Raw genomic sequence first — 14932 nt, forward strand, 5'->3', positions numbered from 1 at the left:
TCATTACGGCTATAGTAAATATGTTGGTATGTTCACACTGTTAACTTCTGCTTTTTAAAATGGAGTTATTCTTCACATTTCAGATTTCTTAGATGCCGGCTTTTTAAAACTTGCTAAATCATGTAAGAAGGATCATTTACCATTGAAAAACATGTCACGTTGTAAAAAAAATTGTTTATCAGAAAGTTCACTGTTTAATATCAAAGTTTCCCCAAGTTTATAATAATAATCAAACTAATTGTCCATTTTTGAATTAACAAACATTCTAGAATGGAGCTTGTAAAATGCAGTTATTTCCTAGCACACATTATTTCAGTGAGTTTACTTTCATAGGTTTGGAATCTGGTGTAACTTGGGAGAGAGTGCAAGCAAATACAGACTTGATGACACCTTTAAAAAGGCTGTCTACTTAGTATATAAGTATATCATTAATATTTAATTATTAATCCAGTTCACTTTTTTTTTTTTTTTTTTTTTTGCGGTACGCGGGCCTCTCACTGTTGTGGCCTCTCCCATTGCGGAGCACAGGCTCCAGACGCACAGCCTCAGCAGCCATGGCTCACGGGCCCAGCCGCTCCGCGGCATGTGGGATCTTCCCGGACCGGGGCACGAACCCGTGTCCCCTGCATCGGCAGGCGGACTCCCAACCACTGCGCCACCAGGGAAGCCCTCACTAATCTTTTTCACCCAATGTTAATGATGACAAAAGTCAAATTTAGCTAATAATTATTAATTCTAAATCAGTGAAATCTCAACTAATGGTTTTAAGATAAAGCCTGTCTATGGTTGACTTGTCAAATTCCTAATAAGCATTATTTAAGACATCAAGAATATAATCCATAACTTGGCCATGAACAATGCAGTTGCAAAGAATGCATACAAAAAGCTGTTTACCCTTCAGCGGGGTCCAATGCAAGAGCTCTGGGACTATCTAGGTCTTTCCACACCAAAACTTGTCGGTGCTGCCCGTCCAACTTTGATACCTCAATTCGATTTGTTCCTGTGTCTGCCCAGTACAAGTTCTTCCCAAGCCAGTCTACTGCCATGCCTTCTGGATAATCTAAGCCAAATTCTACCACATGTTCCAGTGCACTGCCATTCATAAAGGCTCTGCTGATGGTCTGCAAAAATAAGATTAACAAAAAAGTCACAGGGCTTAAGTACAAAACACCATCCAGAAGGAATATATGGTTTGGTTTTCGTTGGGTGGGAGGATCCAGAAGAGCCAGAGGCATAGTTTCTCAATACAATTCACATATTTTATGAGCAAAGAAAAAAAATGATGTCAATCTCTAATAAATGCAACTGTGACCTCAAGTTTTATTGCCAATTCAGGGAGAAAGTTTTGAAATTTTTAAGGACCAGAAATTTATTCTAGTAGAACAGTGGAATGACCATTCTTGTAAAATTTATTAGTAATCAAGTGAAAAAGACGTGACCAGAATGTTGTAGACTTTTAACTGGTAGTCAGCTTCCTGAGGGTGCTTGAGAGTAGGCCATGTCACCGTGTCAACTGAAGATCTCAACAACCTTATATTGATACCTTACAGAAGTGCATGTGACTATTATCATACCATTACCACTGTAGCTTTGAATCCCCTAAAAATTAAAACCGTCATAATTCAAGCTATTAATAATAGCTGCTACTTCATGGCAAGTACCATTCTAAGTACTTTGTGTACATATATTTTCTGATTTAATCCTTACAACAGCCCTGCAAGATAGACATTATTGCTATTTTCAAGATGAGGAAACTTACAAGCCCACACAATAAAAGCCAAGATAAAGCATTTATTCACTCATTTAACAGATTTTACTGAACACCATTAGAATCCAACTCTGGCTCTAACATTCCATGATTTTTGCACATGAGACAAAATTTTACACAAGTTATCTAAAACAAGTCCAAAACAATCTGGAAGAAGGAAAGCTTATTCTCCAGATTTTCCGGTTAAGAGCTCCTCCTTATTGACTCAATGTGCTTTTCAATATTTACTCTAGGGGGGAAAAAAAAGGTATGCTATAACTCATAATTGCCATTTTCTACCTCAGTCAGGCACCCCAAAATTTTTTTTAATAAATTTAGAGTCAAGTCTCTATAAGCCATTTATATGAAGCATACAATTGCTTACTCTCTAACTGAAGAAAATGTCACTCATTAAATTCAAACAGAACAAAGTAGAGGAAGATTATGTCTTGCAGATTTAGAACGCTCAAGCAAAGTATCTTGCACTAAAACATACTTAATAAAAAATACTGAATGGGCCTTTCCCTCGACTTCCTTTAAAAAGTTAAGTGTTTTTGTAGAACTCTGCCTATGAATTTCCTAATGAGGAAAGTTGATAATAGCACGAAGAGTCAGAAACCCTAGACGCTCTCCCTTTTAGCCCCCAGTTTTAATATTCCAGTTCTTTTGCTAACCTTGAGTGATATGTCAGTCCAGTAAATTCGGTTGTCTGTCACATCAAAATCCAAAGCAGAAGCTTCTTTGACACCAGTGAGCGGGATGGCCACGTTATTATTGTTAGTTTCCAAAGAAATTCTCCTGATATCTGCTCTCCGTGAAAACAAAAGGAAAGCCTCTGGGACAATGCAGGTCTTCATGTCACTGATGAGTTCAAAGCCAATGGGGCAGGCACAGCGAAGGCCCTGAGGTCTATAGAGGCAGAGATGGCTACATCCCCCATTCTCCTCAGCGCAGGGGTTGGAACCTAAAATTATAAAAGGGCACAGAAGGACACACGCATTGATACAATCAACACATTTTCAATTTAAAGTGACTAAGCATTTGTTTCACAAAGACCAAGGATTATATTTGCTCCCAAATCTAGAGTTTCAGTTGTAATCTCATAGACATGCACTGTGAGGGTTAACAGGGAATAAAAGGCCAGGCACAGTTGTGCAGGCCTATAGTCCCAGCTACTCGGAAGCAGGATGGCTTGAGCCCAAGAGTTTGGATCGGTAATGCTCTATGCCGATTGGGTATCCGATTAAGTTGGCATCAGTATGGTGACCTCCCAGGAGTGGGCACTATCAGGTTGCCTAAGGAGTGCTGAACTGGCCCAGGTTGAAAACGGAGCAGGTCAAAACTCTTGTGCTGATCAACTGGGAATAGAGGTATGACAAAAATACTTTCCTTTGTACCCACAGTAAACTTTAAGTAAACTGCATTATTCATACAGTAGAAATTCTTTTCATGAAGGGGTGTGTGTGTGTGTTAAGTTTAGCCCTTCGATTCAAACTATGTAGGCAGAGTACTAAGCCAACATTTAAAAGGTTATTCCTGCCAATCAATCTGATAACTTAAAGTTCTCATTTGTTTCCAGATAAACAACTTTAAAGAAAGTTCTTGATTCCAAAATTATTCATGGACCATCTACATGGTGCCCAGCACTAGGTCATCCCCAAATATCACTGAACTTGGTGATATGCTGAAAATATGTTTGGAGGTTTCAGGAACCAAAAGAAGAAAGTGATTTGGAGTATTTTCCCTGGGACATTTATCTAATTTCTCTGGTTCTTACATTTAGGGTTTGACAGTAGGGAGGTGGAAGGAAATGGAATGATAGTCCCTGAGAAAGAAGATAATTGTCTAAAAGCTGTTTACTGTCTTCCTTAGCCACTATAAGACACCATGGCATATGATGTAAAAGGTATCAGACTTTGAGAAAAAAGTACTTGTACCACAAAGAATTTATGTATATCCCCTCAAAACATCAACAATTTACACTGCTGACTTTACAAGCTGCTGACTGTCTCTATCTTTTCTCATTCCTCGTTCAATCTCTAAGAGAACTGTGGAATTACTTACCAATGATTCGATGAACATTTGTGGCCTTCAGGCCCATGAGGTCAGGGAGCTGGTCTATGATGATTTCCCGCTCTGCACTTCGTTTGTGTACTCTTTCGATGCTACGCCTCTGCCAGTCGGTCCAGTAAACATAGTCACCCAACAAAGTAAACCCAAATATGTGGGGAATTTTGTCTTCCACTAGCACTCGTCTCCCAGTCCCATCGGTATTCATAACCTTCAAGTTTAAGTTTAAAGAGAAGGAAGAGGAAAAGATGTGTACTTATTCTTCAAACGTATGTAAAAATGACAAAGCCAACTATGCCTACATCAAAATCCAAGTGTCATCTTAGTTACTCCTGTTACAATGCTTTCACAAAGTGACAACATGTTGATTTAATGAGAAGGATTTCGAAGACTCAATGTGGGCTCATATCTTACCTCTATTTCCCCAGTCTTTTATTACCCTTCCTTCTAAAAATTCCGGCAACATTAGATTTAGTAGGCACCTCCTCTACTAAATGACTGTGTAAAAATTAAAAGTACAATATTATCGCCTTAAGTTTGCTTGTACATCTGTTTTCAAATTATAGTGTACCTTTGCACATATTATTTTATTACGTATTGTGTTTTATAACATATTTTATTTTATCCTGAGAGTTTTGCCTGTTTGACATCTAAGGAAACTAAGATTCAAATAAGGTTACACAGCTTGTAACCAGAGCTGATGTCTTTTTTAGAACTCCTTCCATTTAGTGTATTTTTTATTTCATTGTTTTTGTTTAAAAAAAAAAAAACCACTCTAGATACTCTCTCTGCAACTAAGTTTCAAGTAACTAGGATGTATCAGCTCTTTCCAACTACCCTACAGCACAGCGGTCCCCAACCTTTCTGGCACCAGGGACCAGTTTCGTGGAAGACAATTTTTCCACGGACTGGGTGGAGGAGGATGGTTTCAGCATGATTCAAGCACATTACATTTATTGTGCTCTTTATTTCTATTACTATTACATTGTAATATGATATGAAATATATAATGAAATAATTATACAGCTCACTATAATGCAGAATCAGTGGGAGCCCTGAGCTTGTTTTCACTTGCCACTCACTGACAGGGTTTTGATATGAGTCTGCAAGCAACTGATTTATTATGGTCTGTGTGCAGTCAAACCTCTCTGCTAATGATAATCTGTATTTGCGACCTAGAGCCCTCACATGTGCAGTTCACAGTAGGGTTCGCGCTCCTATGAGAATCTAATGCCGCCGCTGATCTGACAGGAGGTGGAGCTCAGGCAGTAATGCGACCAATGGGGAGCAGCTGTAAATACAGATGGAGCTTCGCTCGGCTCACCTCCTACTGTGCAACCCGGTTCCTAACAGACCACGGACCACTCTTGGTCCGTGGCCCGGGGTTGGGGACCCCTGCTATAGCAACATTATTAAATTCATTCTGACATTTTCATTGTAAACATCAGCAATTTCCCTAGGCGTCTTATCTGTCTCTGACGTTGCAGAAACATGTACTAATCTTCTGTTCTAAAAGACAGAGGAAGTATTCTAAAGCACCAACTTCCAAGTCCTCATCTGAGAACATTTCTATCATTTAAAGTGGCCTGTGTACCAGGCAAATCAGCCTTCAAAAATGTTATTCTGTTACTAATAACATGTACATGCAAACACCCACCTAAAAAGAAGTACCAGGCATAATCTTATACAAGTATTAGTTTTTTATTCATAAATTATATTCCATGTAAGTTAATATTGTGATGCCTAGATGGAATGACAAGCAAATATCTTTATCTCTCCTCTCTAAAAATTTTAAAACACTTGCTGACCTTCCCCAAACATCCAAACCTTGGAAGCAAAATACTTAAAAATTGAGCAAAATTGTGCCATATTCTTGTGTCTTCACTTGCAAGTATCAATAAATATTTGATTTATATCTGATGGAAGAGAGATTATATTAGTTGGATGTTTATCTGTTCATATTAGATACAAGAGGACTTCTATTAAGCCAACTGAATAAATCTATATTTAAATATAATGTTTTTTAAAAGTCAAAAACATAGTTAAAAAGAATTAAATACTACTCCAACTCCTAACATTACACACTTTTTAGAGTTAATAATTTCTGCTTGAGACATGAGTTTAGCTTTTTTACATTCACATTTTCTTGCAACAGACCATTCCTGGATATATTTTATGATGTCTACGGTTTATCTTAAAATTACTTTGGTGTTTAAGAGTAAAATGACTAAGCAGAGAAAAAGGGTTGATAATCTGTTTTCATATATAACTAGGATATAATCTCTAGAATAGCAGGAACCTAATTCATCTATTTATGTCTTTCACAGCTACTATTAAAGAGCCTGGCAGAGAACTCAATAAATATTTGTTAAATAATTTTTAAAAGGAGGGGCTTCCCTGGTGGCGCAGTGGCTAAGAATCCGCCTGCCAATGCAGGGGACACGGGTTCAAGCCCTGGTCCGGGAAGATCCCACATGCCGCGGAGCAACTAAGCCTGTGCGCCACAACTACTGAGCCTGCGCTCTAGAGACCGCAAGCCACAACTACTGAGCCCGTGTGCCTAGAGCCCGTGCTCTGCAAGAAGAGAAGCCACTGCAATGAGAAGCTCGTGCACCGCAATGCAGCATAGCCCCCGCTCGTCACAACTAGAGAAAGCCCGCACGCAGCAACGAAGACCCAACGCAGCCATAAACAAATAAATAAATAAATTTATTTAATAAAACAAAAAAACTTTAAAAGGAGACAGGTTTCCTAAGACCTACGACAGTCAAGAAACCTTAGTAAAAATGGAAATAAAAATTTATATAACAGTTCTTATCCTCAGATCCTAGCTTAGCCATGTGAATGAATGAAAGGTATTCTTGCCCAAATTTTAAATCCATGTGAAAATGCATACTACTGCCTACTTTTAGAGAATGGATATCTTCCTGATCCCTCCTAAAAGCAGAGCCCCAAGAAAGAATTTCTGGCCCCATTTTATTACTGCCTGGAAACTCTGATCAGGGTGAAAATTTTTCCTTTATTAGACATAATTTAGAATAGTCATTATTTTAGGTGGGAGCAGCTTATTTTAAAACTCTGTCCTTTTGCCTCCACCCTAATACGGAGATTCTCTCTTGACTCTGGTATCTTCCTCTACCCTCCTTGCAAGAATTTCCTCCCAATACTATGTCCTTCCTTCCCAGGATCTCCAATTTCTCCCTCTCCATAAGGTCCTTCTTTTCTGCCTTTAACACAGTTTCCACCATTTTAGAGAGACACTGTTTAAAAGCTGAATGATTCTGTTTTTGCTGCCATGTTCTCTGAATGATCTGTAGCTGCTGCCTCCACCCCTTACCATTCATTCCCTTACCTCCCTACAACTGGCTGACAATCCGTGACTCGGCTCAAATGACTACTGAAAATGATCAGTGACTACTTTTCTGTTCTTCTCTGCTCTTGTGCTCTTCTGCACAATCTGCTTTCTATCTCTTCATCTCCCTGGTTCCTCTTTCCTTTTTCAAACCTGGCTGGATATGTTCCAAGATTTCCTGAGTTGTTCTCTGTATATAAAACACCTTTCAACAGGCCCATCGAGTCTTAAGGCTTTAATATTACCTTATGCAGAAAAATTACAAATATGTAAAGTTCTAGTCTAAAGTCTCATCAGTTTCTACTGCAATATTTCCCACTGCATCTACCAGAAAATGTACTGCTACCTCATCTAAAATGTCATATACTTAACAGGAAACCTATCTTCTCCATTAGGGGGAGGAGTTCAGCATCCTATCAGAGAGCATCTAACACAGAGTGCTAAACATTCTGTATTACAGAACTCTAAAATAATACGTTCTTACAAGCGTATAGTATAGTAAAACGTGTCTGCTTTTACCTTATTCCTCATTTCAGTATTATCTTAAATCAATTATTATCTTACGTTTAATAAACGAATACTGATTTTGCTGATTACTGTGCTCCAGTATTGGCTTCCCATTAAAATTGATTTGCTGATCTAAAAACATACACTAGTGACCTAATACTGAACTTCTTTTTAAAAATAAAATCTAAATTTCTACTTCAAAAATATTACAGGATCAACCAACTCTCCTCTTTCAGTTATGTGTCCTGCAACATTCTTGTTTGTTCATTTTGAGAAATTAACAACTTAAACAAAGATAGCTTATTAGCTATGAATTTAGATAATGGGCAAAGAATGCAACTGAAAACCACAGTGAGAAAAATAACAAAAAGATAATTCCGAAAGATTCTTCTGGTTTACACAACTCAGCATTTTCTTATTTAGCATTTATTCTTCATTCTTCTGCTCTCTAAAAATCTCTTAAGATTAGCAAACAATACTCTGGCAGAATTAGACAGATTTGGATTTTAAATATAAGCTCTATCACTCACTAGATACCCTTAAGGAAATTTCTCACATGTAAAATAGGGAGAGAGCACTTACATTACTGAATTATTTAAGAATTAAAGAAAAGAATGTTTACTTATATAGCACAGTATCAGATTAACAGATGCTCAGTTAAATGCTGGTTCTTGCCCTTTATTGTTTTAGTAAAATGCTTTAGTCCCTAAAAGTAAACAGCTATACTTAAATGGCTATATTTAATTAATTTAGCAAAATATAGTGCTTCAAAATAAAAATTAATACATAAATATAAAAGGATATGTGGAAGTAAAAGACCAAACAACCACACAGTTTTAAGCTGAATAAAAACAGCACAGACTTTTCTGTATCCTGGCAACTAGTGGAAAACTGCAGGGCTGCAGCCTTATTCCCATTTCCAACCCCCATTTTTATTGTTTGCTTATGCTACTTAGATGCACAGTAACTAAAACAGTAAACAAAATGGAGCAGTTTGACAATTTGATTGGAATATACTTTCTGCTGCTCTACCAGACCCTCAACTCCACTCCCCACCCCAAATCAAACAACATTAATAAACATATCTACTAAATGTAAATCACATGAAAAGCATGATGAATGCTAAGAAGTTTACAACAGGGCCTCTTCTGCCTAAGGGATTACAATCTGGTTGAGGAAGTAAACTATATTTACATTAAAACCATAAACATACACCCTTCTCTGGCGTACAGCTAATCAGGAAAAACTTTAGGAAGGAGCAGGAGTTCAAATCCACCTTCAAGAATTAGAAGAATTTGGACAAAGAAAAAGAGAAAATGATTTTTCAGAATAAAAGAAGTAACACATGTTAAGACACAGTCATGAATGTCTTGTTTGACTGACTTTGAAAGAGTTGCTTTGAGGTAGAAAGAATACAAAAGGGACTCAGAGAGACAACACCCTATAGGAGGTATGAAATTCCAGGTAAGAAAAACTATAGAAAACAAGAAACTTCTGAAAGCACTTCAAGGAGAGTGACATAACAAAGCTGTATTTCAGGTAGACCTCATTTACCTCTATTACTGCATCCAGATTGTGCTTAAGATAAATATCTTAAATATAGAATTACGGTTAATAAAATATTTTCAATTTCTATGGGATGATAATAGAGGTCCAAAAATCCCCTTTCTGAAAGTCTTTGGGGCTAGCTCTATTTTAGAATTTGGACTTCTCTGAAATACCGAAAGGCTAACACAATGCACATGGCGTATCACCTCTACCTGGGTCCAGGGCAGCACGTCATTGCCAAGCATGATAATATTTTTCCAGCAAGACATATACATATTCCCACAAAGGGGGATAAATAGGGACTACAATTAGTCTTACACTGCTTCAAGTCAGACTCCTTTTTTTTTTTTAAGTGTTTTTGATGTGGACCATTTTTAAAGTCTTTATTGTTTGTTACAATACTGCTTCCATTTCGTATTTTGGTTTTCTTGGGCTCCCCCACCAGGGATGGAACCCGCACCCACTGCCTGGACCGCCAGGGAAGTCCCTCAAGCCAGACTCTCTACCAACTGAATTAATAAAAATAACTTTCGGTTTCAAGAGCTTTTTGGATTTCAGAATTGCACATAAAGGATTGTAGGTTAGGAATGCTTTGGTGATCTTCACTCTGGTGCCCTGACAAAACTGGGGCTTGGATCAGTGTTAATGCTGATCTAAGTGCAAGCAAGGGTCTCAGGAAGAAGAAAAACAAGCAAAGGACATGTTAAAAAGATAAGGTAATTTTTAGCAACATCTGGCAAATCAACAACAAATGATAATGAAGGTCTTAAGAAGATCTTTAGAATAGCACAGAGTCCAAGAACTCAAATATAGTTCCCTAAAAACCACAGCTAAGGATTTTGTAGCTTTGCACACTAGAGTATTAGTCCCTTCCAGCTAGCTATTCCTTGTTCTCTCACTTTAAAGGCAAAAACTAAAAGTGTTTTTTTGTGGGTTTTTTTTTGGGGGGGTGGGTAGTAGAGTAAATAAAGTGCACACTAAAGCTAGATATATCACATCTATTTCAAATTAAACAATGTAATTAAGATATGCTAAGATACTTTAAATGTAAGTTTGTAACCACACTGCTTCCCTTAATTCCCTATCTTCCCATTCTTGACTGTTGTAGTAGCTTTTTACAACAGGGTTGGGTCTAGAACAGTGCTGTCCAAAAGAAATACAAGTTACAAATGTGAGTCATGTGTGTAATTTAAAATTTTCTAGGAGCCAGATTTTCTTAAAGTTTTTTAAAAAAACAGGTAAAGGTAATTTTAATAATATATTTAATCTATTCATATACATCCAAAATATTTTATTTCAACATGTAACCACTCTTTAAAAATTTATTAGCGAGACTTTGTTTTTTCTTACTAGGTCTTCTTAGTATGCATTTTACACTTCAAGCATATCCGTTCAGAGTAGCCACATTATAGGTGCTCCATAGCCATATGTGGTTACTGGCTACCCTAGTGGACTGTGCAGGATTAGAATTTCATGGTGGTGACTATACAGCCCACAACAAAATTAATTTACTCCTGTTTCAGATTAGACCCCTGTCCCCCCTCAAACCTGCCACCTTCAGGGTTGCCCTAGACTCATCAGGCTCCGTAAAGCCACAAACAAATGTCTTCCATTTCGTCTTTCCTCCCTCCCCAGCTATGCTATACTTAATTCTAATATGGGTTAAAATTACTTCAAAAAATGATTTCTCATGAAGAGAATAAAACTCTACTTTTTTTCATCTTTTATCACATTTGTAAGTTTACATTTCAAAGTACTAGCTGAGATTTGCAAGAGTAAGGACAAAGGCCTGATTCTTTCATTTCTTTTAGGTTATATCAAAATAAAAGTATTAAAATCACATTTATATTAATAAGAGAATCCCTATCTGCCATCTCCTTGGCTCTCCCCTTAAGAGCATTCTAGGTTGACAGATAATGGTTGAAGCCAGGTAGTTCCTGAGTATCTTTACTCTGCTTTACTACATGTCTGAAATTTTCCATAATTAAAAAAAAAAAAAAAAGATGAAGAGAGGAAAGATAAAAGTCCAAGGGCACCTGAAAAATAATAATAGTTGTTAGTAATAAATGCTGTTATCATTTTTGTTGTTCACATGATGTAGGAGGCAATTTATAAGAATCCTCTGAAGAAATGAAGGGATCAAAAACTTACACAAAATCTGATTGTGAGACTTTACTTCTAAAGAACTACATATTTCCCTTTATACAGAGTCTGATTACTTTCTGAAATGTGTTTCCTTCCATTACTTTTGCAGAGCTGACACTTCTTAGACAACTGGCTTCTGCCCTAAATGCTTCTCTTTTATCAGCCACACAATCTCTCTCTACTACTGGGCAGAAGCAACATAGAGAAACAAGAACATGTTGCTTTGTCTCAAAGAAAATTACTGTTACATTTCTCATACCCAAGGAGTAACAGTTTTGGACAGGTTACTAGGTTTGTAAATACAGTTTTAAGCCCCTTTATGTTTAAAATAACAACCCAAATCCTGGTAAAAGCTTGCTTGTACATTCTGAACCCAGAACAAATGCACCATTTTAGGCCAATCCAAAAGATAACCCTTATGCTTTAAAAGCTGAGCCAACACTAATTAAATCTTCTTGAGGGTGTGTTTCACCATATTACCTCAGAGTGGTTTAATTAAACTGAAATTAGGCTTCTGTCACTTCTAAAATCTACCTCCAAATCTGAACCAGAGTCTCCAGTGGTTTCAGCTGCTTCAACCACATTGTGGTATGGATTTAACATTCTGAGGCATTTCCAAATATTGCAAACCACACTGAGCATACGGGCTACAACAGGAAACAGATGTGGGTTAACCAGAACATTATCTTCACAGAGAGGAGGTAATGGCAAACCTTCTGCAGACATCACATCCGGTTTTTTTGAGCAGTTTCATCAGCCCATTAAATACCAAGACAGGATTACCCATGAAATCCTGGAACGCAGCCAGTCTACTACCAAAGTTGCTGCTATGCAAATTCACTTGACTGGACATGTTCAAGAAATAGATGACAACAGGACAACCAGGCACCCATCATAAAATGAACTGGGAATGCTATCAAGTTCCAAAAAAGAAATGCAAATGAACCATTCCTCTTATACTGTTCCAGCCAATATCCAAAACAAGTAGTAAATTAAAAGTTTATATATATATATATATATATATATATATATATATATATGAGACACAAATAGGTATCGTTGGGGGCTGATTCATATACTTCATAGGTTATAAAGTATAATTTCATAGAAATGGCATTTTTGAAAACTATATCGATGGAAATAACATTTCAGTCGTGCAGAATCTCACTGGGGTGAGAAGGAAAGAGAAATGCTTTGCATCCAGTAGGGGAAGCAAAGGGACGCCATGCACCTGTTTAAGAGAGCAGCAACGGCAAATTCAGTGCTGCATTTAAAGCCTTTAACCTACTTCAAGACATATTATGTCTGAGTAAATACAAGTGATTTTTAATATGGAAAGAAAAAGTATCAAACTTGCACTAGGTAGTTTCATAATATTTCTTCAAGGAGTCGTGCTTAGAATATTAAACATTTGCAGTTACTATGCTCTTTTACAGATAGAGCTACGAATTGCTATTGTGACCAAAGCATTCTAAAACATGAATTACTCAGGAAAACTATAAAATTCAGAACAGATTTTCAGCTGAAGGTATCACTATGATGAAAACCAACACCACCTTAGTCAATACTCAAATGCTTCATGAGATACTTGTGAGAACCCTACTGTCCTGGAGCCTTTAATAAACCCTAAGGGAAGCACATTAGCATATTAACAAGGGAAAAATGCTCCCTTTCCTCTCATTCTTTTCAAGCACAACTAACATATATTTGGAGTCTTAGTAGGAAAAAAAATCAACTCTAACATCTTAGTATTAAGACAAATTACTCAAGTACCCATGAGCACGCCTTATGCCCAGATACTGGTTTTTAAATACTATTCTTCATTAAAAAGAACCATGGCTCCTTGGCATGGGAAATAAGAGAAAGCTGGAATATGCTGTTGCTCCAAAAAGTATTTTAAAAATGACAGGGGCTCCTTACAAAATTAAAATTAAATTACCATTTGATTCAGCAATCCTACTTCTGGTACATACCCAAAAGAACTGAAAACAGGATCCCAAAGAGATATCTGCACACTCATGTTCACTGCAGCAGTATTCACAACAGCCAAGAGGTAGAACCAACTTAAATGTCCATCAACAGATGAATGGATAGAGAAAATACGGTATATATATACAATGGAGTATTATTCAGCCTTAAAAAAGACGGGAATCCTGTCACAGACCACAACTCGGATGAACCCTGAGGACATATGCTAAATGAAATAGAGCCAGTCACAAGAAGATAATACTGCATGGTTCCACTTATAAGAGGTATCTACAGTAATCAAACTCTTAGAAACAGAAAGTGAAATGGCAGTTGCCAGGGGCTGGTGGGGAAGCAGTTGTTCAAAAGGAATGCAGATTCAACTTTGCAAGATGAAAAAGTTCTACAGATCTTGCAGAACAATGTGCATATAATTAGCACCACTGTACACTTAAAAATGGTTAAGATGGTAGGTTTTATGTTATGTATTTTTCACCACAATTTAAAAAAAAGAAAGATGGAGGCATGTCAAAAGGACACAGAATCACCTTGAAGGTGATCCTAATGCCAATTCCGGAACAATTTTTACAACGATATATAATGATGATAATGAAATATACCGTGTAGAATAAACTGAACATCCATGGGCTCATATATATACATATATATGTGCATACATATATATATGAATAATTGAATAAATAGGAAACGGGACACCTCTTCCTTATGGGAGAATTCCAATTAATATAACAGGAATAATGGAAATGGTATCAGTGTTCACTTCCTGGTGTTGATCACTATTCTATGAGTATGTAAAATGAACCTGGGTGAAAGTTTTATTACTCTTGCAAATTTTTTGTTGAAGTCTGAAATTATTTCAAAATGAACAGTCTAAAAAAGAGGCAGCAGAACTCAACACAAAAAGTACTGTTATTAGGAATCAGGAAACTTGAATTCCATTGTTTTCTTCATAAATAGCAAGTTCTATGACCTTTGACAAATTAAAGAAGCTAACTAATCAAAAAGCAACAAACACTGCTGAATTCTGGGAAGAGAAACCTGGGATAGGAAGAACAAATGTTTGTGTAAGTATATGACACTATCTAGAAATCATCTGATAATGTCTAAACTGTCTGAACATGGCTTTTTTCCCAAAGACAACAACACTTTGAAAACCCATGAAACTCTGTTTGCTTACTATCTATAGACTAATGAAATCTATTGTGGCAGAGAAGGGTTTGGGATTTTTTCCCCATATTTTAAGAATAACACTGTAACTAAAACACAATAGTAGTGTTATAAATCTCAACCAGACATAAAGACCAAGTCATAAATCAATCTAAAATCAAAAATAAATGAACATTTAACGTTTTAAATGTCTAAAGCTAAGTGAAAGAAGCCATACTTATAAGGCAACATACTGTATGATTCCATTTATGCAAATCTAGGTGCAGAGGTTGCCGGAGAGTGGGTGTGGGGAGTTGAAAATAAAGGGGCAGCACAAGGCAGTTTTTGTGATTGATGGAAATGTTCTGTATCTTAATTGTGGTGGTGGCTACATGACTCTATGCACTTATTAAAACTTATGGAACTGTAAA

The 14932-nt window shown here is 36.9% G+C and overlaps 1 protein-coding gene and 1 pseudogene across 3 annotated transcripts in view; one reads left to right on the top strand and one right to left on the bottom strand.

The window, feature by feature from the left end:
- LRP6 (LDL receptor related protein 6) overlaps positions 1 to 14932 on the bottom strand; it is a 183793-nt gene that overhangs the window by 53633 nt on the left and 115228 nt on the right. For all 3 annotated transcript variants that reach the window (XM_022577612.3, XM_022577611.3, XM_089920312.1), the window contains 3 exons: positions 3812 to 4028; positions 2422 to 2711; positions 895 to 1121 (listed from right to left, as the gene is read on the bottom strand). In XM_022577612.3, coding sequence (XP_022433320.1) covers positions 895 to 1121; positions 2422 to 2711; positions 3812 to 4028 — 734 coding nt within the window. The remainder of the gene's footprint in view (positions 1 to 894; positions 1122 to 2421; positions 2712 to 3811; positions 4029 to 14932) is intronic.
- LOC149747949 (signal recognition particle RNA) lies at positions 2887 to 3139 on the top strand (annotated as a pseudogene).

The sequence above is a fragment of the Delphinapterus leucas genome, chromosome 11, assembly GCF_059928025.1.
Source record: "Delphinapterus leucas isolate spDelLeu-1000000601 "Yukka" chromosome 11, BTC_Dleu_Yukka2, whole genome shotgun sequence".
NCBI lineage: Eukaryota > Metazoa > Chordata > Mammalia > Artiodactyla > Monodontidae > Delphinapterus > Delphinapterus leucas.